The sequence below is a fragment of the Thunnus maccoyii genome, chromosome 18, assembly GCF_910596095.1.
Source record: "Thunnus maccoyii chromosome 18, fThuMac1.1, whole genome shotgun sequence".
In the NCBI taxonomy this organism is placed as follows: domain Eukaryota; kingdom Metazoa; phylum Chordata; class Actinopteri; order Scombriformes; family Scombridae; genus Thunnus; species Thunnus maccoyii.
The window spans coordinates 11,253,118-11,275,917 of record NC_056550.1 but is presented as its reverse complement, the minus strand read 5'-3'; the positions used below and the strand labels follow the sequence as shown (position 1 = coordinate 11,275,917).

Genomic DNA, 22,800 nt, shown 5'->3' with positions numbered 1-22,800 from the left:
TGTGAGAATTTTCAGTAATATCAAAATAAGAATGTGTTTTTTTCTCAGGAGACAGATAAAAGCTTATTATAGCGAGTTTTTTTTTTTTTTTTTTTTTTTTTTGCTGGGAGACAGAGAGGGGGTCATCATCTTGCAAAGTGCAGCAGAGGTTGAGAGACTATTTATTTCAAGAGCCTGCAGGCAGAACACGTCTCCTTTGACTAAGAGACAAGAATATCACTGTTTGTGAAGCTCTTCAGTCACCCTAATATGAACACAAGTCCCATATAGATGATTTGTGAGGAGGAGGGACTCATTTCTGGCATCATTATCCAATTAAATTAAAATTTTGGCATAATACATCATGTTACAGATGGCATGTCTGATTGCACATATTGGAAGCAGTCAAAAGGTTTTATCTTCTGTCAAAATGCTAGTATCTAAAATACCATCATCAATCAAGTCTTGCTAGTCTGAAATTAAAGAGCAGCGGTGGAAGAAGTATTTAAATCTCTTAGGTAAGTAAAAGTATGCAAAATTGTTAACATAATCTATTACAAGTAAAGGTCCTGTAGGACAGAAATATAATCAGCAAATTGTCCTTAAAATGTCAAAAGCAAAGTATTATATTAGTTATGCAGCAGAATGAGCCCTAAGTCTTTATATTTATGTTTTATATAAACATGTAAGAAGCAGTTTAATATTATATCTGGTTAAGGTGGAGTTTATTTTAACAACTGTATATGGGAAGGTTAATCTGTCAAAATGCATTATATTTTATACATTTATCACATGTCATGTATGTAAAATCTTAATCTGCAAAGTAATAAGGAGTCAAATAAATGTAGTAGACTAAAAGTATAGTTCCCTCTGGATTGTAGTGGAGTGAAAGTATAGAGGCTCACAGTGGTTCTCAAAGTGGGGTCTGGGGACCCCCAGGGGTCCTTGAGGGGGTTGCAGGGGGTCTCCAGAAAAAAGGGGAATAATTTATTTTCACTGTAATTCCATCTATAAGTAACACAATGACTGAATGTATAAATATTTTGGTCATGGGTTTCATACACTTTCTAAAATAAAACATCAACATCTAAAAGCAAAAACCTCATCCGATGGGGAACCCTGAGACAGATCTTATCAAGAGGGAGGCCGTGGTCTATTTTGTGTCAGTTTAAGGGTCCTTGACAGTATAGAGAAGCAGAAAATGGAAATCATCAAGTACATCCTCAGAATTGTACTTAAGTCTAAGTAAGTACTAGAATAAATGTTTGTGACTTTCGACCACTGTTAAAGAGTTTGTGTTCACAGCCAGAAATCGCAGCAATAGCAGAAAAGTAAACTATTGAGGAGATTTTTCCCCTGCAGGCTATTAGAAATAACAGCGTCATAATGACCTGCATGCGCGCGCTTTGTCAGTGACGTCGCTTTCGTCAGGAACGGAGAAAAACGAAGCTCCCCGACCAGCCGAGTGTCAGTCTGGTATGTAAACAAGGTCAGACACTGCAGCATACAGACCAAAGACTTTCCAGACCGGGCGGCTGCTCATTTTCACAGCAAGGAAAGAACCAAACTGCTTCACCAACCTCCTGAGAAGAAAGGTAGGAGTTACAATCACTGCATTATGATCAACCGTGCAGTATTTCTGTTGTTTCTGTTGTTATGCAGGACGCATTGCAGGGACGCAGTATGTCCTCGGTATCAAACATGCAATTTGTGTTACGTCCACAACTGTAAATAAATCAGTTTGTAGCGTGTATAAGGTGCATTGCTGCGTTTTTAACAGAGATCTGCCGCAAAGTCACACGGCAGGTGTGTGTTTACCTCATGCGCAGTCATCAGCTGCCTCTGGGTCGCTAAGCCTGGAAAATCTGCACGGTCATGTTTTCCCACCACATAAATCACCACTTGTAATGGAGCGCTTCCTTTTCCTATTGTTTTTTTTACTCTCATTCTCTCTATTTCCAGGAGGCTGCAGCTTATATATTCAAAGATTTAATTTGAGACATTTGCTTTCATCTTAGTTCAGCATTAGTCATCAGTCTGCATAGGCCTACATTGAATTAAAGCGACATAACACACACACACACACACACACACACACACACACACACACACACACACACACACACACAAGTGCTGCATCTTTGTGGAGCTTGGCTGAGCTTATTTGGGACAAAACATCATTAAATAATAATGATGAACATTAAATTATCATTCATAGCCTGACTGGGAGTGTTTATGGTTGTGTCTAGTGAAGCTGTAGAAAGTGGTTTGAAGAATGGCATCCAAGTTTAGAAAGGCTTTATTCATGCCAGTGCCTTTATCCTCATCATCTTCAGCCTGGGTTGGCATGAAAACCTGTTTAGTCTGGTCATTTTGCTGCCAACCACACACAGACTGAGCTCATGTATTTTTCTGCTAACTTGATTAGCCTGCAGATGAAGATGGGGAGAAAAGATGGAGGGAGTCTAACCAAGGACACGATCAGTCAGCTGGCAGCTGAGGCTTTACACTGGGAGCATGCGGGGCCAGTCACGTTTCAGACTGCCCCGCTTTTATAGCTTGATTCTGCTCCAGTTAATGATCACGTCTGTGTCCTGGCCTCAAAAAACACTTTCAGCTGGACCTGTGTGTCACTTAGAGATAATTTGACTTTATAACATGGTTAGTGGATCATTTATATAATCGGCAATGCCTGCTGTGATCATTCACAGATGTTTTGTTGTCTGAATGACCGTGTGAACTTTCCAGCATGTCTTTTAATGATTTACATGACATACTGGTGTTTTGGAGGTAAACAGCAGAGGTGTTCCAGTTCAGACAGAGGCCGCCTCCTTCAGAGGACACAGACAGCAAAGATGTGTCCTTTGAGGACTGAAGACGAGTAGAAGTCAAACTTTAAATATTTACCACCAGGACGTTGCCCCCGAATTGTTGATAAAGTGTGAAATAGCAGAAGGAAACGCTGCATGATTTTACAGTATAGGTAGAGATTACTGCGACACCTAAATATATCCATTATTCACAGCTTGCAGTGGCTCAGTGGTCCAGTATGTGCAATATATTTACCAGTAATCAATGACCACCCGAATGCAAACTCCTGACATGTTCACATAAAGTAATATTAATTTGTCTTATTCATTCTAGGACTCTAGCACAGACCAGCCAAGATGATGCAGTGTTTTCACTTCATGGTGGAGCCGGCCAAAAACTTTACGGCCAAGATAAAGGTAACAAATTGTTCTACTCACACACAAAAAAGACCTTGGTTTGTTTAATGTGCAAACCTGTTTTTGCTCCTGACAGGAGGGCAGAGGGTCACCTTGATACTTAAATAGACGGTTGACATGACAATATTTTTGCAGTACCACGTGATTGCACACGTTTCTCCTTTCTTGGTTTAATAAATGAGAGACAGTCGCTGCATGCGGGGAGCTGTTGGCGAGAGGAATCAAGGCAGAGAGTCTGGAAGGGAGGGGTGTCTTTCTTTTCTGCTGACAGGAACAGAGCCATGATATGCATGGTGATCAGGCTGAATGACCACCTCCTGTCTAGTTTGACCTTATTACTTTCTAAGGAACTTGTCCTTTGAATGTCTTTTTTTCTCTTTCCAAATGGTAGCCAACCAAAAAAAACCCCTTTATTCTTAATTCTCCCACAGGAATCACACAAGAGAGCAAAGAAGGAGAAGATTGAGCCTCTGGATGAGGATCAGCTGTTTGTTGTGGATCTGGCTAGAGACCTCAGTCGAGTGTGCCAGGTACAAGCTATAGTGAATATACTACATATATGCACATGTGCACTTTTCAGTACTGACTCTGTATGGAGGAAGTTATAAATGATTTAGGATCGCTAACCATTCACTCATGAAACCAGAAATGAAATGAAAGAACAATACAACAAACAACATAAGTTACAAACCATATTTTTGCTGAGCCAGTTAATGTTAACCTAGTTAAAGAAAGATGTCACACTGACTTCTGACTCTCAAGTTTTTGTCTTCAATTCAATTCGACTCAGTAAGGGGAAATTCGAGGCAAGCAAATTTACAAATTTAGTACACATATATAGTTCATTCAAACACACAAAAGCACTCCAAAAATACAAACATGAGAATGTTAGAAATCGTTAAAATACACAAGGATTAATGGCAATGGCCAGTCTGTAGCTGGCCAACAATATCCAACACCACAAAAGCACATATTATTTAAAAAGTGTCAAAAGTAAAAGTGCATTTATCAGTCTATACACAAGATAAACTCACCATTTCTTGTACTGTTCACAAGTCTAATGGCCTCTGGAAAAAAACCCAAACTTCCTTCTGTTTGTTTTATATACAGGTAATTTATAGATATAGATATATAGATAGTTTATTTATCCACAAGGAGGAGATTCTTTCCCACAGTAGGTGCATAGAATTATACAGTTATACAAAATACAGGATTACAGGGTCACACAACAGAGACAAAGACATGGATTGACACTGTGCACACCACACACTGGATTTCTTGTAACTTAAGAGGAGGTTTGATGGCTGTAGGAACAAAGCACTTACTAAAACGGGCCTTTCTGCACATGGGTAGTCTTTACCTACAGCCAGGGTAAAGTGCTAGTAGAGTGGGTGGTCTGAGTCATGTGTGATTGTGAGTGTTTTGCTGATCAGGGATGAGGTGACACAATCGGATAAGTTGGGGTGCGAATACCAATGAGTTTTCTGGCTAAATGAGTCATCTTTAAGACTTTATTCTCATTGGTAACTGTAAGCATATGGAAAAAACAGATGGCACCATACAGAAGAACTGGCTCAATAATGCTGCGTTACAGGAGAAGAAGAAGATGAGGTTGGACAGACAGGTAATCTAAAACACATTCCTGATGGCATTAGGTTAAAGTAGTCACTCTTCTGTCTACCTTTCCCTCTCTAATTATCCACTGCAGAGGTCAGAAGTCCTGGAGCACATCTGGAACCAGGACGACACCTGGCCAACCCCTCTCTGCTGGGCCTTCATCCTGGAGTGGGCCTCCATGCTGGAGAGCAAGGTGCTTATCTGAGGAAAAGATCCATTTCCACTTAATGTGAAATAATAGACATAAGGGGAGAGTAAATCGAAGTATCTCAGAGCTATACAGTAAATGCATATATAAAGGGTTGTATATCTTTCTGTCTGCAGAAGAGGCCCATGCAGACAGATGGCTGGCCAGAGGTGGATGAGGTCAAAGAGCCTGATCAGATTAATGAGCAGGACGTGCAGCAGGCTAAGGCAGTGATCATCAACTGGATCAAGGACCTGAGAGCTCAGCCTGAGGTAGGAGGTTCACCTACTTTAGTTCCTTCAGAGGCAGATTTAACAGCTGGAAACAAATTAATTACTTGATACACACATTTATATTTGCATTGATCATCTCACAGCAAAGTGTGTGGCCCGGGGAACCTGTGGCAAAGGTTCTGCAGGACCTGCAGTCAGCCTGGCGCTGGGGCCGTGCGCCCAATCTGCTGACCGCTATGGAGCTGGTTATGTGGACTTTAATGATACAGAGGCCAGATAAGGTAGGAGTTCATGTTATAATTCACAGTAATCTGCAGTTCATCAGCTTATTGTGCAAGTGCAATACTTACAGTAACAGGCTTGTGTTATTAAAGCTCTCTTGGTTTGGTCTTGCAGGATACCATACCGCAGCAGTGGCTCTTGTGGAAGCAGAAGACGAAGAAGATTGGTATATAAATCAATACTGAATCAAGTTGAATTTTTGTTGTTTCTTTGGAAACTTGCTCTTCCTTATGAGTTTGCTATTATCTCTTCACAGGTGCCATATCCTACATTCCTCAGCCAGGTGAGAGATATACTGGAGATCAGTGTGAATAGTGGAAATCAGAAACAAAACCATTACACACATCACTGGTTTCAAGTTACAATCTGACTGCTTGGAATAGGTATCAACATTGTACTGACAATATTTTGTTTCACTGTAGCTTTGCACAATCCAAATATATGAACATCCACAAGTCTCAATATTAGGTTTGGACACAATATTCACTTTCTAGTCCATAAATAGCTGTAATGCAGCCTATATCTCCATACTGACAACACAGTTCTCTGATTCATCATATTGTTGCATTTTCACTGTCAGACAAACAGTTCTTATTACTAAAGTCATCTGTTTTTTTTTCAGTATGGGATTGGATCTCAGATGCTGCAGGTACAACATTCATTTTATTTAAGTTTTAGCCTGTATAATCTTTACTCAACCCGTCTGTCTGCTAATTCACTTCACTTTTTCTACTAGTGGAGGTGACTCTGGATCTGGACACAGCCAACCCTGATCTGCTCATCTCCAGTGATGAGAAGAGGATGCGCTGTGGCTTTGAGAGGAAAGATATTCCCAACTACCACCAACGCTTCGACGGCTGGTGGTGCGCTGTCGGAGTGGAGGGCTTTGGCGTCGGCCGCCACTACTGGGAGGTGGAGGTGGGCGAGCGGGACTGGCGGCTGGGCGTGGCCAAAGAGTCGGCCCTGAGGAAAGGCTTCAAGTCCCTGAACACCGATACAGGTTACCTGACCCTGCGGCTGGAGAGGGGCACTGAGCTGAAGGCGCTGACGGTGCCCTTCACCACCCTGCCGCCGGGCCTCATCCCCCGCAAGGTGGGTATCTACCTTGACTACGACCACGGCCAGCTGTCCTTCTATGACGTGGAGAAGCACATCCACATTTACACTTACAACGAGAGCTTCTCTGAGAAGCTGTTCCCCCTGTTTGGCACAGTGGAGATCATCAAGGATCTGGTGATCAAGTCCCCAGCAGCTAAGACCCAATGCCTCTGCTCCACATCCTGCCTTTGGGGTTGAGTTTCCCTCTATCACTTCATCCTTTAAAATCTATTCTCCAGTAGACATCATAATAAAGTACAACAAACCAGATTATATAATAATCACTGAGAGGAAATCACAGATCCTGCTGTAAAAGACCATCATTGTGCTATTAAATAGCTCCACTGTGTCTCTATGCTGCTGCTGCTTTAATGTGATTGTCGCTTCCACTTTCTCACTATGGAGTTAGAGTGCTACCCTTTGCTCACATACATAATGTATTTTCATATAATTGAAAGGAAACCTATAGTATTAATGTCATGTACTGTGCAATATTAACCCTGCATTAAAAATGCATTTCTGTGAATAATAAATAAACCAAATACATGACTTGATTATTGGTCTATTGATTTGTACATTAGACATGGCATAATAACATAATAAAATCTTGTAAGTAAGCTGGTGGTTTATCTCAGCTCGACTGAGAGATGCAGTTAGATAGTCGGTGACAGAGGATGAAGAATATTTAACGTTAAGGAGAAAGGAACGGGAGGAGGACAGGATAGAGGTATTGAGTGAAGTGGAGTGTTGACGGGGCATAGCCGCAATGCAGGTGACTCCAGAGTAGATCTGCCTGTAACAACTCAGTAAAACATAATAAATCAGGTGCGACCACGAATGGATCAAATAAATCATCTTTCTTCTTTTCATTTATCTGTTTTATGAATTGCAGGAAAACAGTATCGCGCATTATACATCAAATCTTCCACTCAAACTACTACAAGAGACAGAAGTACATGAAAAAACTAAAATACTAAAAATAGGGGGTTGGCGATAGTTAGCAGGGTTGTGTGAGCAGCCAGAACAGAACAGGAACAGCACCAAAGCCTTAGCAGATGTGTAACTGATCTCTCAAACTCTGATCCATCTTTACAAACTCATGTTGTACTGTTACTCACTTTGTAAAGTTTTACTGTTAAAACCAGTCAAAAACAGCTCCAGCTCTTAATATGCTGCTTGGTAAATGGTAATGCATCAATAATAGCCTCATAATCCACTAATATCATACATATAAGACTCTGAAAGGGGCCAGTCTGCATAATGAGTGCTTTTTCTCTTGATATACTGTACTGTTCAAAAGTTTTAGGCACCTCTGATGTTTAGATTTTTATCCATAATGCAACACCATCAGGGAGGCATCTGATCTGTCCCAAACATACAGCCAAGTCAAGTCAGTCAAGTCTATTTTATTTGTATATCTCAATATCACAAATTTGCCTCAAAAACTCCTTAAAAAAACCAACAACAAAAAAAAAAACCCTTTAACAGGTAAAGAAGACAGAAACCTCAGGAAGAGCAACAGAGGTGGGATCCTTCTCCCAGGATGGACAGACGTGCATTAGATGGTGTGTGTACAGAATAGAACACAGATTACAGAAATACAGCATGTACAAACAGGATGACACAATTATAATAGATTTATAATATAATATCCAGAGTCATAAAGAACTATCTTCAGTGAACAAGAAGAACAAGTCCTGCAACAGATGGTGTGTCCCCCACAGAGTCCTGATCCCAACATCTTTGAGTCAATCTGGGATTACACGAAGAGACAGAAGCAGTTGAGACGCTTAAATCCACAGTAGAAGATGCTTGGAACAACCAAAGTATTGAAAAACTGTGTGCAGGTGTACAGAGGAGAACTGGTGCTGTTTTAAAAGGCAAAGCGTGGTCACACCAAAAATTTAATTGATTTAGGTTTCTTCTGTTTACTGAACTTTGTATGAAGTTAAATTGATAAATAAAAAATATTAATGGCATCATTTTTGAAAGCATCCTCACTTTAATACTATAATAATACTTCTTTATGCAGGACTTTAGTATAGTGTGGCATTACAGGGGTGTCCACATACTTTAGGCCACATTTGTCCAGCAGCTGTGATTCGCTGAAAGGCGTGTAGCAGCTGGACCAATCAGAGAGCTCTAACACACTGTTGCACAATATAAAGAACATGTGGCACCTATTTTTTTAACATAATAATACAGATATAAAACAAAATGGAATAATTAAATAGACTTAAAACATGTTTTGTAACATTTGTTTTCAGTTTTATTTTGTCGCGGCTGTGATGATGTCATCGGCGTGCGCCAGAGAGGTTTATATGAGTTCTTCACTTCACAGACAGCCAGACAGGCGATGACAACAGCTTTAAAGCAGGCTTTAAAAACCCACTTTGGGTTCGACAGCTTTAGGTCTAAAGTACAGGAAGATGTCGTCAAGGCGGTTGTCAGACGTAAGTCAGTCTTATTTATCTGCTGTGTGAGTTAATCTCTTTGCTCATTAGCAGAGCTGGCTAGCTGGCTAAAAGCAACAAGGAAACTTCCAAGGAGACGTCCTTAAGCTATACATGCAATTGAATGATCTATCACAGGTTGAGAGTAATGTGATGCAAAGTGGTGACTGGTGTCCTCCTGTCCTGCAGGTGACAGGGATGTGTTTGTGTGCATGCCCACTGGAGCAGGAAAGTCCCTCTGCTACCAGCTGCCTGCAATGCTGGCTGAGGGCATTACTCTGGTTATATCCCCGCTGATTGCGCTCATCCAGGTCAGTCTCTAATTGTACAACTCTTGATATAAAAGTCTTCTAATAGACGTAAGATGTTGAAAGCGTTCCCCATTGTGTGTGTTTCTCTGCAGGACCAAGTGGACCACCTGAAGGACTTGAACATTCCTGCCTGCTCCATCAACTCCAAGCTGCCAGCAGGCGAACGCCGTATGATCCTGGCTGACTTAGAGAGCAGCAGCCCGAAGCTGAAACTCCTCTACATCACTCCAGAGATGGTGGCCTCTCCCTCGTTCCAGCCCTGCCTGACTGGCCTGTGCTCCCGCAACCTGCTGTCCTACCTGGCAGTGGATGAGGCTCACTGCGTCTCCCAGTGGGGCCACGATTTTAGGCCGGACTACCTCAAGCTTGGCGAGCTGCGTGATCGCTTGTCGGGGGTCCCCTGCCTGGCGCTGACAGCGACAGCACCCAAGAAAGTGCAAGATGACATTCTTCAGTCCTTGAAGCTGCACTCGCCTTTGTCTTTCTCTACACCTGTTTTCCGCAGTAACTTGCACTATGATGTGATCTTCAGGGAGCTGCTGCCAAACCCCTACGTCCACCTCCACGCCTTCATTAAGCAGGCGCTGGCACTGGGCAGCGGGTCTGATGGACAGGTTGGTAAACTGGACTCTGTGAGGTGTTGGCACTGCTTCTTTTCCCTGAAATGGTATATCACCACCTGCTTGTCTCAGTTCATTAACATTTTCATTAATATTCTTTCTATCATAGTGAGATTTACAGTGGAAGAAAAGCATTAAAGCATAAAGCATTTTGATATAAAATAGTTTGTCAGTGTCCCTATAGACCAAAGCTTTGGGGATTTGAACGAAACAGAGTAAAGCGATAAAAATCTTTGACTTTTACATATATTCAAATTCAAAAAAGCTTTAGAAACCTATATTGCCAAAGCAGCACAGAAAATAATTAACGTTGACAGATTATTAGCAATAAATATACAATAATATGCAAATATCAGCAATCATATCAAATACAATTTAATAATTTTTTCAACAGATGTAATCACTCATTTACCACAGAGCTTGTTTCTGTTAGTGTATGACAACATTTAACATATTTTGCAGCTAATACTGCACACTGACTTTTCTCCCCACATAGAGAGGGCAGTTTCTAAGGATCGGTGAGATGGAATAACTCAGGAAATATATTATTTATTATCCTTATATTTCTCACAGTATAGTAGGAAGTGAGATTCAGTCTCAACTCTCTTTTATGACAAAGTGACCACACACGGCACATATGTCCTGAAGGCAAGGTATGTTACTGTTGAACAATAACACAGTTTACAGTTGGTTGTAAAATCTATCTGCCCATCTGTGACATGCTTCTTTACAAACTCAGTCGCTGCAGGTCGTGTCCAGAGTAGAGCCTCACCGACAATCGTTCATAAGCGACAAGAAATTGCGGAAGGGCTGTAACTAACGATTACGTTCAGTATCAATTAATCTGCAGATTAGTTTCTTGATGAATTGTTTTGTCTATAAAAAGTAATGAAAACTGTCCATCAACATTTATTAGAGCCCAAGGTGACATCTTCAGATGTTTTGTTGACCAACAGTCCAAAACACAAAGATTTTGATCATTTGTAATCATATAAGACACAAAAAGCACTGCAGAAGCTAGAACAAGCTAATGTTTGGCACCTTTGTTTAAGAATTGACAAAAAAATCAATTGACTATCAAAATATTTCCCAGTAAGTTTACTGTTGACTAATAGATTGAAGGAGCTAATTGTTGCAGCTCTAAATTGCAGATAAAGATGTGAAAGATATGTTTAAGATCATTTAGAAACAATGATACATAGTTTGTCCACCAGAGACCGCTGACAAGTGTATTTTTCAATCGTAAAATGTACTCTTCGGTGTATATCAAGGTCACAACTTTTGTCATCGGAATCTTTTTAAATCCTTAAATATCGATAGCATCACCAGCCTCAAAAAGCAGAAGTCCAGAGCAGCTGGACCTGCCTCTTTTTAATGCAGCATACATTTTTTTTACTTTTCATGTAAGCTGATTAATCTTTGATAAGTAAATACATTTCCTTTAACTATGTGATGTTTGTGAAACAGGGTTGTGGGATCGTGTACTGTCGGACCAGGGAGGGCTGTGAAACAGTGGCTTACCAGCTGACCAAGCTTGGAGTCTCGGCTAAGCCTTATCATGCAGGTAAGACTGTTTTATTTTGCTTAAGTAGGAAGATTGGGGAACACCAAGAGTTTCGCTCAAGGGCTTGACTTATTTTACAGGTTTGAAGACACGAGATCGTGAAGAGGCCCAGAATGACTGGATGCAGGGGAAAGTGCTGGTTATTGTAGCCACCATCAGCTTTGGTATGGGAGTAGACAAGGCCAACGTCAGGTAAATCGATACATCTGAGATTTCCGTTGTGTTCTTTTTTTATTTGCTACAGAATTTAAGTGTTGGTTTGTATGTCAATCCCGCAGGTTTGTAGCTCACTGGAACCTCGCTAAGTCCCTGGCAAGTTACTACCAAGAGTCTGGGCGAGCGGGGAGAGACGGGCTGCCCTCCTCCTGTCGCACCTACTACTCCCCGAGAGATAAAGAGCAAATTAACTTCCTCATCCGCCAGGAGGTCACCCGCAAACAGGTCAGCACAACAGCAGAGCACTCAAAATGTAAAATTGCTGCCTCATTTAAAAGGTTTGTGAACATCTCTTGAACTTGTCTACAGGAAAAACGCGGCTCTGCAAAGGAGTCGGACAAAACGGTCATCACAGACTTTGAAGCCATGGTGTTATTTTGTGAACAAGAGGGGTAAGTGAATGAGTCACTGCACATGTACATGTAAAGTTTTGTTTATTGCACAAAACTCAAAGTGTAGAGTCAAACCATCACATCATTATATAATGTCTTTACCCATTTGCACATACTGTATATAACATGCAGTTTTATACATTTAACATATCTTTTTATACATCCATGCTATGCCTAATTTAAAAAAAAAAATCAGGATTAATTTCAGTTTCTGTACAGCAGAGGGCACACTTGATCTCTCTCTTTTTTTTTTGCTCTTTCTCTCCTTGTTTGTGAAGGAACACTTTCTGGTTAGAAAACAGCCCCCCCTCCCTCCCCTCAAGTTTGACTGCCAAATCCCATTCTTTAAGGATGACACTGATTTATGTTGAGAAAAACAAGATAATGAGCCAATATTTCACTCCCCTTCATATTTGACAGTTCAACTCTCTCTTGTTGCTCTGCAGTTATAAAAAAAAAAAAAAGTTCTACATATTTTTATCACTCATTTTCCATGTATTTGTCTATTTGATTAAAGACAGTTGGGATTGGCTGTGTCTTTCCCTCAGTTCAGAGACAGTGTTGCAGGGATACTCCAAGGAATGTAGATTCTCCTGAAAGCCTGCAAGCTTCAGCTGCTGTGTGTTTGGCAGCCAGTCAAGGACATCCTTGTGTGTGTTTGTCAGGTGCTTTGTTGTTCAAGGGTTGGACCTCTTCTGTGCCACTGAACACACCCTGTGCAAGGCTTCGTCGCTCGCTGAGATAGATATAAATGTCTTTTTGTCAATTACATGACCATGACTCTCATGGTGTGTGAGAGAGCTGCTGAGAAGGCCTGTTTTTGTGTTTTGGGGATGTTTGGCATTATCTGTCTCTTGTGATTTAGATGCCTGATTGGGGAGTTACACTTCTAGAGATTGTCCATGTGTAGAGCATATTCGCTCAAATGCCTACTCCCTTCGTCTTGGTCTTGCGACAGCAGCAGCAGGCCACGCAGGTCAGCACTGTCATGAGCACAACAACCACTGCGGAAAAGAAAATAAACAGTATCATGATCGGCTCAGAGTACAGATTAGTAGGAATAATAGAGAGCAGAGACTCACAGATGAAGGTTAAGAGGATGAAGAAAGCCCCCAGCTCTATAGGGTTGGCGTTGGGAAGACCCTGCAGCTTGACCCATATCTTGTTCAGGAGGTTCAGCGTCTCATCTTTGGCGTCCATCCTAGTGAGGCAGAAATGAGGTGAATGCTTTGAAATGTAATGCTTGAATTTTGTTTATACAGCATCTCATTTATGTGCCTAAACATCAGGATATAACTCCTGTTACCTGTTACTGACACCAGGGTGCAAAATTAACTTTTTTGTCCAGCAGCCAAACGGCTTGTGAATGTTCAAATTTTACCAGCCACTCAAAAGTACCAGTTTTTTTGGCTGGTGACAGAAGCAAATCTACCAGCTTCTTGCATATTTTACCAGCATTCAGTTGGTGGCTGGTGCCAATTTTTTGCCCTGACTGGCACCCTGTGTGGGTGAGATGACATCGCTGGTGTGTTGACACAAGCAGATAACTTTCTGTTCCTTATCTGTGAACATGATAAAGTGCTGTTTAACTTGCAATTTTAAGAGAGAAAGTGGGAGTATTACAGGGAGAGAAAGCAGGAAGTTTTACTGTCAGGGAGTGAAGAGATCTCAAGTGTGTGTTTTTTTTTTTTTTCTATAGCCAAGTGTGGGTCTGAGAGTGAGTCTGTTTATCGGGGTAATGATACAGGGGGTGATTGTGGCGGGAAAGGGTATTCAAGTTAACCTACTTTCTGTAAACCAATGTAAGAAAAGGAGAAAAAAACGTGGTCTGTCTGAGTTCAGCTGTTGAAAAGAAGGCTCTCCTTCCATTGTATTTAATGTGCATAGACTGTTATATGTTTTGTCATTTAGTGGGTGGTGTTGGAGTGTCAAGTGATGAGTGATTTCCTGTTGACTGTCCTCTACAGTAATTGAACTGACACCGGGTGTAACAGTCTGTGGGTTCAGCTCACAAAATATGTGTTGTCGCTGTATTGGATTGCATTACAAAATATTGTAATGCAATAATCTTATATTTTTAGTAGTTAATAAAGGAATCTTGAACCTTGAATGTGCTTGGAGCTAGCGGCTGGTTAGCTTAGCTCAGCACAAAGACTAGAAACAAGGGTCTAAAGTAAAACAAAATCCACCTAGCAGCACCTTTAAAGCTCAATAACTAACATGTGATATCGCATGTGGTCAATTGGTAGAAAAAAACAACAGTCCACCATTTCACCCTGGGTTATGTGTGGGACTATTTGTTGGCCGGCAGCAGTGACTTCCCAGAGCTGGTTGCCTGGCAACTGGTCGACCCGCGAATTGTGGTTTTTAAATTTTGAAACAAACAAAATATAACATGTTAATGAGTGAGACTTGACGGCGCTAGTTGGTGGATTTTGTTGCTTTGTTGGGACAGAGCCATGCTTGGTGTTTACAGTCTTTATGCTAAGCTAAGCTAACTGGCTACTAGTTAGCTGGTGACATAGTTAGCATACAGATATGATAGTCTTATAGATCTCATCTAGCAAGCTCTTGGCAAAAAGTGAGTAAACTTATTTCTCCATTAAGGTTTTTATGTTATATTGTCCAGAAACTACACATGGTGGCTATTGTTCTGTGCTGCAGTACATTGTAAATATATTTCATTTATTGTCCCCACTCTGTCCTGATAATACACGTCAGTTAACTTATTTGCTTACTGACAGAGGCCTGGTAAACAAAATGACCATAAAGCTGAATCAGCACCTCCTTAAAACAGTTTCAACACAAACCAAACATCATAACCTTCATGAAAGTTGGATTTATTGCAGGGCTGTTGTATGAGACTACATAGCTAATACACTGGCAATCGAGTGTTACTGAATGTTTTCATACTATTTTGTGCGTTGAAACAGCCACTGTGTACCAATCTTACAAATTTTCAACCAAGTTAGACAATCAGTCAAGTTTTCATTCATCACAAATGTTGCAGAATTCACATGGAAAAAGCATTTTGAATGTAGCTTGAAATTTTAAGTGCGAGCCAACACTGAGCCTGAGGCTGTCGTCACCTTGGAAAGTTACCAGCTAGTGTGGCAGACGACCCTGACTAATAAATGAAACTTCGGGGCACATTCATGTTTGGCGGATGTTAATTTTAGACCTTGTTTGCATACATTTTTGAATAGCTTTTGAATATTTATTGAAATCAGACACAAATGTAGGAAAGTCTGTTGTTTGGGGGCAGTAATGGCATCAGGAATCTGTTCTGTATGTACACTGAACTTTGCTGCTAGTGTGCAAACAGTGAAAAACTCACACTTCTAGCTGTTAAAAAATGAGCATAACAACTACAGAGTTACCTTCTTTCTTATTTTAAAGCAGGCTAGTTAAACTTCTCAATGTATGTTTGCATCTAACAAGTGGCTGTATTTTTTGGGCACATTCTTTACATTCCTCCCAGCCTGGAGCATTTCACTGCTGCTTTGTCTCTCACTCACACTCACACTCACACTCGTACTTGAAGGCACTTACCTGTGAGAGTCCTTGTTGTTTTCACACACTCAGCCAAGCCCAGACTGACTGTCAGAAATTACAGTACAGAAGTAAGCAGACCAGTTGATGAGGAGGACACCGTGATGAACATGTCATCTCTTCCCCTGTAGCAGTTACCTGCTTAAGTGTCTCAATGTCAGAGTGCGAGTTGTCGTTGGAATGTATGTCATCCAGAGGAGGAGTCCTCAGACACCGCCTGAGATTAGCAGTCAGGTCGAGATTAGGGTTAGCAGGGATAACTCCTCAGGTGCAGATGATACTCAGCACGTGGACTGGATGAAAAGTAATACGACACAAAAAAGAAATCCCATTCACTGCTTTTCTGTCCTCTTTCATGCTCCTTTTATTCTTCCCTTCCTTTGAACCTTTTCATCTTCTCTTCCCTTAGTGCTGTCCTCAGGTTTATTGTTCTCTTTCTTTTTCTTGGTGGTTTTTAGGAGTGACACACAAGTTATCCTCTGTGCCGTTTACTTCAGTTTGTGTACCTCCCAAGGCTGCTTTCTCTCTCTGGGAGTGACTGTTACCTCACAGAGTCTTTGTATGCCTCTCTGTCTTTCCCCACCTCCTTTGGTGAAACTGCTTCTCTCTCTTTAATGGCGGTGGCGGTAGTTAGAATGTTGTGAAGTGGCTCGTCTAATGGGTTCTGTTTCCCAAATACACTGTGTGTGTGTGTGTGGGTGGGGGGTGGGGGGGTTGTGTGGTGTGAATATAGGCTGTTACGTAACTCTGGATCTGATACTGAATGGCAACAATCACATCCAAAGCAGAGATTTTAAACAGAAACATAACATGCAGGAGGTCCTGATAGAAATTAATTTGAGTTGTGTATCCAAAACCCTGAAATCACAGGAAAATAAGACTGAGAATAACTTTTGAAGATTTTATTTTCTCCAATGCATTATTGATGTCAGTAAAGCCCACACAGCTCTATCTCTTGTGATTCTTTGAGAAATGTTTTTATTTCATGTGACAAGAGATCCCCTGTGTGACTTATTTGATACGAGATGTATTGATCACGGCAGTGTGTGATGGTTACGCAATAGCTAATAGATCAATGATGCACTAGATTGTGTATCCAAACCACACCCCGTGGATGATTGAGAGATGTTTACATCATCAGGTTCGACCTCTGAAAATAAAGACTTTACATCTGCATAGTTTTTAATAAGCTTTCTCTTATCTTCCCAATCAGCTGTCGCCATGCCACCATCTCCAAGTTTTTCGGGGATAAGACGCCAAACTGCGCCGGTGCATGCGACTTCTGTCGTAACCCTAAAGTTGTACGAGCACAGTTGGAGAGGGCGGCTGCCCTCAGCACCAAGACTGAAGCTCAGAGCAAAGGGCCCAAGGGGCCGTTCGGTTTCCAGCCAGGGCTTTATGAAGGAGGAAAGAAGGGCTACGGCTTTGAGAGGCAGGATAACTTTTGTGATGTTGTTTGAAATGTTGATTTGATTTTTCCCATTTAGATAGATTGATTCGATATTGCTTCAGAGCATCAGTTGCAATGTGAATCTGTGGCTAAACGCTGTCATCACACCTTGCAGGTTTGATGAAGAGGACGGTGGCAGTTATGAAGACGATTCCTTAAAGAGGAAAAAGGAGTTTTCTGACCTCTTCAAGAAGCAGATGAACATGCGGAAGGTGAATCAAAATCACATACAAACTCTTTTAAGAAATGTGTTTATTCTCCTGTGTTTGTGTTGTGTCTCTGTACAGCTGTCAGCCAGCTGTTGGCAGCAGGAAGGCAGGGGCAGTTGGGGCCCCTGTAAGTGAGCCTCGTGGTAAATCACTTCCACATGTTCAGTGGAATTGGCAGAATGCTGAAGTAAAAGGATTCCTTAGTTTACCCAAAACTGTTAACAACAAAGGATCAATAAAAGCAGCAATGTTCTAATCGTAAAATAGTTGAAACAGAACAAAAACCACAAGTAAGTGATGGTAGTGATGGAAATCATTGAGACTGTTGTCATCCCTAATTATAGTCCCAACATTCGGACCTTCATTTAAATCTTGGCAATACTGATGATCATCAAGAGAAGGTTAAAGTGATGCTACATTCAAAATATATAAACACTCACCCCTTATTGGCTTGAAAGATGAATATATGTCCATGTTCTGAATAAAGTATGACTGGACTGGAGGTGGATTATTCTGCTGAATAGGCTTGAGAAGCTTCTACAGACATTTTTGATTTCTTTTTTGTTTGTTTGTGTGTTTTTTGTGCTGCTGGAACCAATTCAAGCTGAACACAGCCGCTGGTCTCCTTTTTAATAAGGAAACTACAAACTTTTACTGCCTTCATTAAAGAGGCTGTAAGTGTGAAACTTAAAGATACATTTTGGTTGGGTTATCACTTTATATGTGTACATTTGGCAGTGTAGGGGTTCAGGGTGGATGTGAGCGATAATGCTGCAGAGATTAGTGGATATCTGAGAACTAACTGGATTTTTTTTTTGTCTCTCATGTTTCTGTAGGCAGCTGGAAGTCAGAGTGAAGAGTTTTGTCCTCCAGGTAACGTCAGTAGAAGAATAAAATAAATAGTTATCATTAGCCAGGCTCGTATGTACTGTCATGTGACCCGGTGTGTCCTGCTGTGTAGATGCCGACTGTCCACTCAGAGAGGCCGACAGCCAGAGGATACCCAGGCTCACTGTTAAGGTATAACATTGCAAACACATTCCTCATAGATGCTACATTAATTAACACTTCTCCAGGAATTACAGTGACTCATGTGTCATGAGATGTGAAGGGAGACGGTGGAGCCCCGAGCTAAACAAAGCCATAGATGTAAAAATAAGTTTATATACAGCACCTGAGAAGGGGAAAAAATTAACTAAATGAAAATAAATCACTATCTCTGGGGCTTATTGGATTCTATTACAAGTGAGAACATTTTGTACAGTAAAACTTTCAACCAAGAGGCCATTAGGAGCTGAATTCTCAGTATCTTCAGCTCATTATGGAGCTCATGTGAAGATGAAGTTCAGACATTTAACTCGATTTAACTTTGGTGTTTTCAATCCAGCAAACATCCACTCCCTTAAATGATGTCTCTTTTTATTATTCTATATCATTCTGCAGTTATAAATACCTGTGGCCTTTTCTAACACTTGATAATAATGTTTTATTACTATCTTTTCTTTATTCTTGAATTATAAATGAGTTTTACATTATATTTCAGGCCAGAGAGCACTGCCTGTCCCTCTTGCAGGAGGCACTTCATGGCCACCAGGGGGCAGATGACCCATTCAGGTAATTATACAGACACAAACATAATGTTTATACATCATTATTTTACTGCAGGAATGTTACTAACCTTCCCCACATTGTTCCCCTTCTCTTCTCCATCTCTCAGCTGTGGCACTCTGTCCTTAGCCGTGGATATTGAACATGAGGTCTTCAAGAACAGCAAGTCTTCCAACTTGTACAAAGCTGCCGTCCTAAAGAAAGTAACTAACGACTATTCTGTGTCACAGCGTTGTTGATGCTAAACAGCAAGATATAGGACTTAACTCATGTCTTGTTCTAAAGGTAGCGGAGATGAAGAAAGCAGGAGGAAAAAGGGGAGAAGAAGAGAAGACCAGCAGCGGCTGCAGTGAGACCAGAGAAATCACGTCAAAACACAACGAAGAAGCTTCTTCTTCTTCTTCCTTTTCTGAGGAACTGCAGGGGTTCACATCTGCATCTGAGATCTACTCAGTAAGATCACTCTACTACACACTCATCTTACCAAGTTCACAAGCAATTCTTGCAGCAGCAAACTGTGGTTCATGTCTAAATGTTTTCTTTTTTCCATTATTCCTCCAGTTGAAGCGTAAGAGAGTTGGAGCAGGCCAGAGGGGCTCATCCAACCCCTTCCAGACTGCCAAGGACTTGATGAAGACAGAAAGCGGCGGGTTTTATAATGATAACTCGGAAGGCTCCCGAGAGTCAGGGACAGAGGGGAGAAAAGAGACAAACATGGATACATCTTCGGCCGTGACGTCATCCATCAGAGCCAGGGCAAATGCCGCCGCTGCCTCCCTGAACAGCCCGACGAAGGGAGGCAGAACCCTGAGCAAGAAGCAGCAGAAGCTGGCAGAGGCGGCGAAGAGTTCGCGCAACATTTCCCAGTATTTTGCGAAGAAACAAACGATGGAGAAAAGCCAGGAGGAGGAGACAAGCCAGGAGGAGGAGACAAGCCATGAGGCGGAGACGCCGAAGGAACTCGATGATACTTTATCTGTGATCCCACAGGAAGACATTACACAACGCTCTGTGGAAGCTGTAGAGAACATTCCTGAGGAATCAGTGACGCCAGCAAAAACTGAAAGTGAGCTAATAGTTATACTTACTGATGAAGAGGAGGAAGCCCTTAAAGCAGAGATGACAGAAGACACAGAGGATGTAACATCCTCCACAGAGTAAGATCCATTCAGTGCACTATTTTATAAAAGCTTTGCTGGAAAGTCTTCTCTAACTGCATTTTTACCTCCCACACAGACAAAACATAACTGAGGAAGAGGCAAAACCACCTGTTATAAAAGGGGTAGGTGTCAGTTGCCTCTCAGGTTTTAAGATTTATTTCCCGCTCAGTCACTGATGACGGTACATATGTGTCCAGCTGACAGATGATATGAAAGCCAATAAAGAGTCTCCTCCGGCGAAGCGCAGCCGGCCTGCTGACGGGAGCACCAGAAGAGTGACCTTTAACCCCAATGTGCAGGAGAGGGCCGTGCAACCGGTGAATGAGCCGCCGAAGCCGGTGACGCTGAAGGAAGCTGCTGATATCGTGGTCCGCTGCTTGGACCCCTTTTACACTCAGGGAAAGTTTGCCACCAAGGTGAGAGAAGCGATTATCATTTCACGTTTTGCAGAAAAGCTGTGTGACATGAAACTCATTCTCAGCTGTTGTTTTCTGCGGTTGTAGGAGCTGTTTAAGTCCTTTGCTCGCTACCTGTCTCACCTTCTCGCAGAGGGGAGGAGTCGGGGAAAAGGCCAAGGTAAGCAGTGCATAACTAATTGCAAATGCCCCAACTTGTGCACTGCTGCAAGCCACTGACTGCTTTCTAACACTCGTCTCTGTGTCCGCAGTCAAAGCAGAAGCCAAAGCTCTCATCAAGAAGTTCTTCAGCAGAGTCAAGCGCTGCGAGTGCGAGGCAGACTGGAAGCACCTTAAAAGACCGCACAGCTGTAAAACCACAGAGAACAATGATTGATGGAAAGGGAAACACAGACATTCTCATTGTTAAATCCTTCCTCTTTGTCAGTGCCTAAGCTTCTCCTATTCCACTGATCTCAGTCTTCCCTGCAGATGCCTGCTCACCAGGTTTACGGTTGATTTGCTGCTAGAGTTCTGCTTTTTTCAGGCTTATCATTGCTACAGTAGCTTAACTCAATAATCAAGCAATAAAACATGTACTGTTAAAGCCTGAGAGAGCAGAAGTAGCCCCCTGCTTCTTATTCTTTCAGCCCATTTACTACAAATTGAGTAAATTGTGCTTTTACATTGTTTTCCTACCTTACAAGCAGACAGAGGTGTCTATTAATTTAACAGCAGCGCCGAAATAGTGTGGTACTGCACTTTTTATGTCAACCTGCACATATAACTGCAGTAAAGCCTGTTTCAAGCCTATATTTTCACACTAAACTGAAATGTATGGAAGTCAAAGGCTGCTTGGAAGAAAAAACAGTTGTGTCAAGAATACATAATTTGAAGTAAATGGGGATAAAACAAACAAAAACACTTTGTTTGACATAAACCAGACGGTTCTGTTTTGGGGGCTAATAGATCTTTATACTGCTGCTACATTTATCTTTGAACAAAGTAAATGGACATAACTGATCGATACTGTATGGTGTAAAACTCTTCCAATATTTTTTTTACATTTTTTTTTTTTTTATTTAAAGACCATCTGAATTCAGTTTTATCTTAGGTTGTCTTGTAGCCTTGGCAATGGAAGAATCTGTGTGGGTGTTTTTCTTTTTATAGCAACATGGTTTCCGATGAGGGATGTTTCTGAAATATCGTGCCTGTCAGGACTGTGAGAGGTCTCCGCAGTCGAGAGGAAACCCAAAGAGTACTTGAAGCACTAGTGGACACAGAGGCCCTACTGTGCAGAGTCTGAACAGCTATAGTCTTCTCTTTGCTCCTAAATGTTTACAATAAAGTCTATGCTGAATAGGAAGAGACAGTGTGGGACGTCGCTTATTGTGTGTTTAATTAATGAATGCTAATGTCTTCAATTGGACAATTAAACTTATTAGTGCTTGGGGTGGGGGTGAGTGGTTGTATGTGGGGGGAAGGGAGGAGACGTCGGTGCCAGGGACGCTGTCAAATACATGGTGACGTCACCTCCAGTGGTGCTGCCTTCATGTGCTCCTTGTAACTTCCGTTTTCCGATCGTCTTTTTACTCAGACCATGAGTAAAAATTCTACATGTTTGTTTAATAGCTTACTGGATCACTATCATCATTAATTAGTGAAAATGTGGATATAGTGTTTGGTGGTACTTGTAGGATTCTGGAGGTTAATTTTGAAGCTATTTCAGGGGTCACCGTCTTCACAGTCCACATAAAAAAACAAAAACAAATATGCGTAATGAGCTCACCACTCTTAAAGCCTTCATAACTCAAAAAAGCTACAAAGACTCATGAGAGGCTCAATTAACCATTAAGAGCCTAACTTGTGGAGACGAGAAATATTTTGATCAAAGGAGGGGGCTTTCCTACGTTGTAATTTCCCTGGAGCAAGGATGCGTTAAGCGGGCACTACCCTGGGTCTGAGAACTCCAGAGACCCCGAGAGCTCCAAATTTAATTTGTGTCTACTGGGTTATGCTATTAATTGAAAATATGTCCAGAAATACACTTTATGAAAACACAATATCCATTGACATGATTAGGGCTGTAACAATTAGTCCATCAATCAATTAGTCAATTGACAGAAAATTTGAATTTTTTTTTTTTTTAGAAAATACGCCCAAATAATCTTGTTCCAGCTTCTGAAATGTGAATATTTTCTGGTTTCTTTAATCCTCCATGAGAGTAAACGGAATATATTTGGTTTG

General features: G+C 41.4%; 2 protein-coding genes and 1 long non-coding RNA gene across 3 annotated transcripts; 2 read left to right on the top strand and 1 right to left on the bottom strand.

Moving 5' to 3' along the window:
* The first annotated feature begins 1,414 nt into the window (after window positions 1-1,414).
* On the top strand, window positions 1,415-7,177 carry LOC121884196 (butyrophilin subfamily 3 member A3-like). The gene is made up of 10 exons (XM_042392876.1): window positions 1,415-1,574; window positions 3,124-3,206; window positions 3,638-3,736; window positions 4,915-5,016; window positions 5,148-5,282; window positions 5,387-5,524; window positions 5,640-5,691; window positions 5,782-5,808; window positions 6,148-6,174; window positions 6,262-7,177. The coding sequence occupies exons 2-10, from the start codon at window positions 3,147-3,149 to the stop codon at window positions 6,819-6,821; spliced, it is 1,200 nt and encodes a 399-aa protein (XP_042248810.1). The 5' UTR covers window positions 1,415-1,574; window positions 3,124-3,146; the 3' UTR covers window positions 6,822-7,177.
* A 1,737-nt stretch (window positions 7,178-8,914) lies between these two features.
* Window positions 8,915-21,919, top strand: recql5 (RecQ helicase-like 5). Its single transcript, XM_042393226.1, has 19 exons — window positions 8,915-9,076; window positions 9,266-9,387; window positions 9,480-10,001; window positions 11,475-11,571; window positions 11,652-11,763; window positions 11,850-12,012; window positions 12,097-12,179; window positions 16,945-17,163; window positions 17,297-17,393; window positions 18,227-18,263; window positions 18,352-18,410; window positions 18,934-19,004; window positions 19,108-19,201; window positions 19,284-19,451; window positions 19,560-20,155; window positions 20,235-20,280; window positions 20,356-20,574; window positions 20,662-20,734; window positions 20,826-21,919. The coding sequence occupies exons 1-19, from the start codon at window positions 8,980-8,982 to the stop codon at window positions 20,948-20,950; spliced, it is 3,000 nt and encodes a 999-aa protein (XP_042249160.1). The 5' UTR covers window positions 8,915-8,979; the 3' UTR covers window positions 20,951-21,919.
* On the bottom strand, window positions 12,205-16,389 carry LOC121884425. The gene is made up of 3 exons (XR_006092346.1): window positions 15,732-16,389; window positions 13,262-13,380; window positions 12,205-13,183 (listed from the first exon to the last, which is right to left on the bottom strand). It is a non-coding gene; the product is annotated as an uncharacterized LOC121884425 (long non-coding RNA).
* Window positions 21,920-22,800: the final 881 nt, after the last annotated feature.

Bases quoted from the DNA above. Each gene is read 5' to 3' on its own strand.
- recql5 (XM_042393226.1), top strand. From the start codon at position 8,980: ATGACAACAGCTTTAAAGCAGGCTTTAAAAACCCACTTTGGGTTCGAC. The intron at 11,764-11,849 runs GTAAATCGATAC...TCAATCCCGCAG, and splicing joins GTAGACAAGGCCAACGTCAG to GTTTGTAGCTCACTGGAACC. The intron at 18,411-18,933 runs GTATAACATTGC...ATTATATTTCAG, and splicing joins TACCCAGGCTCACTGTTAAG to GCCAGAGAGCACTGCCTGTC.
- LOC121884196 (XM_042392876.1), top strand. From the start codon at position 3,147: ATGATGCAGTGTTTTCACTTCATGGTGGAGCCGGCCAAAAACTTTACG. The intron at 5,283-5,386 runs GTAGGAGGTTCA...ATCATCTCACAG, and splicing joins ACCTGAGAGCTCAGCCTGAG to CAAAGTGTGTGGCCCGGGGA. The intron at 5,809-6,147 runs GTGAGAGATATA...TTTTTTTTTCAG, and splicing joins ATCCTACATTCCTCAGCCAG to TATGGGATTGGATCTCAGAT.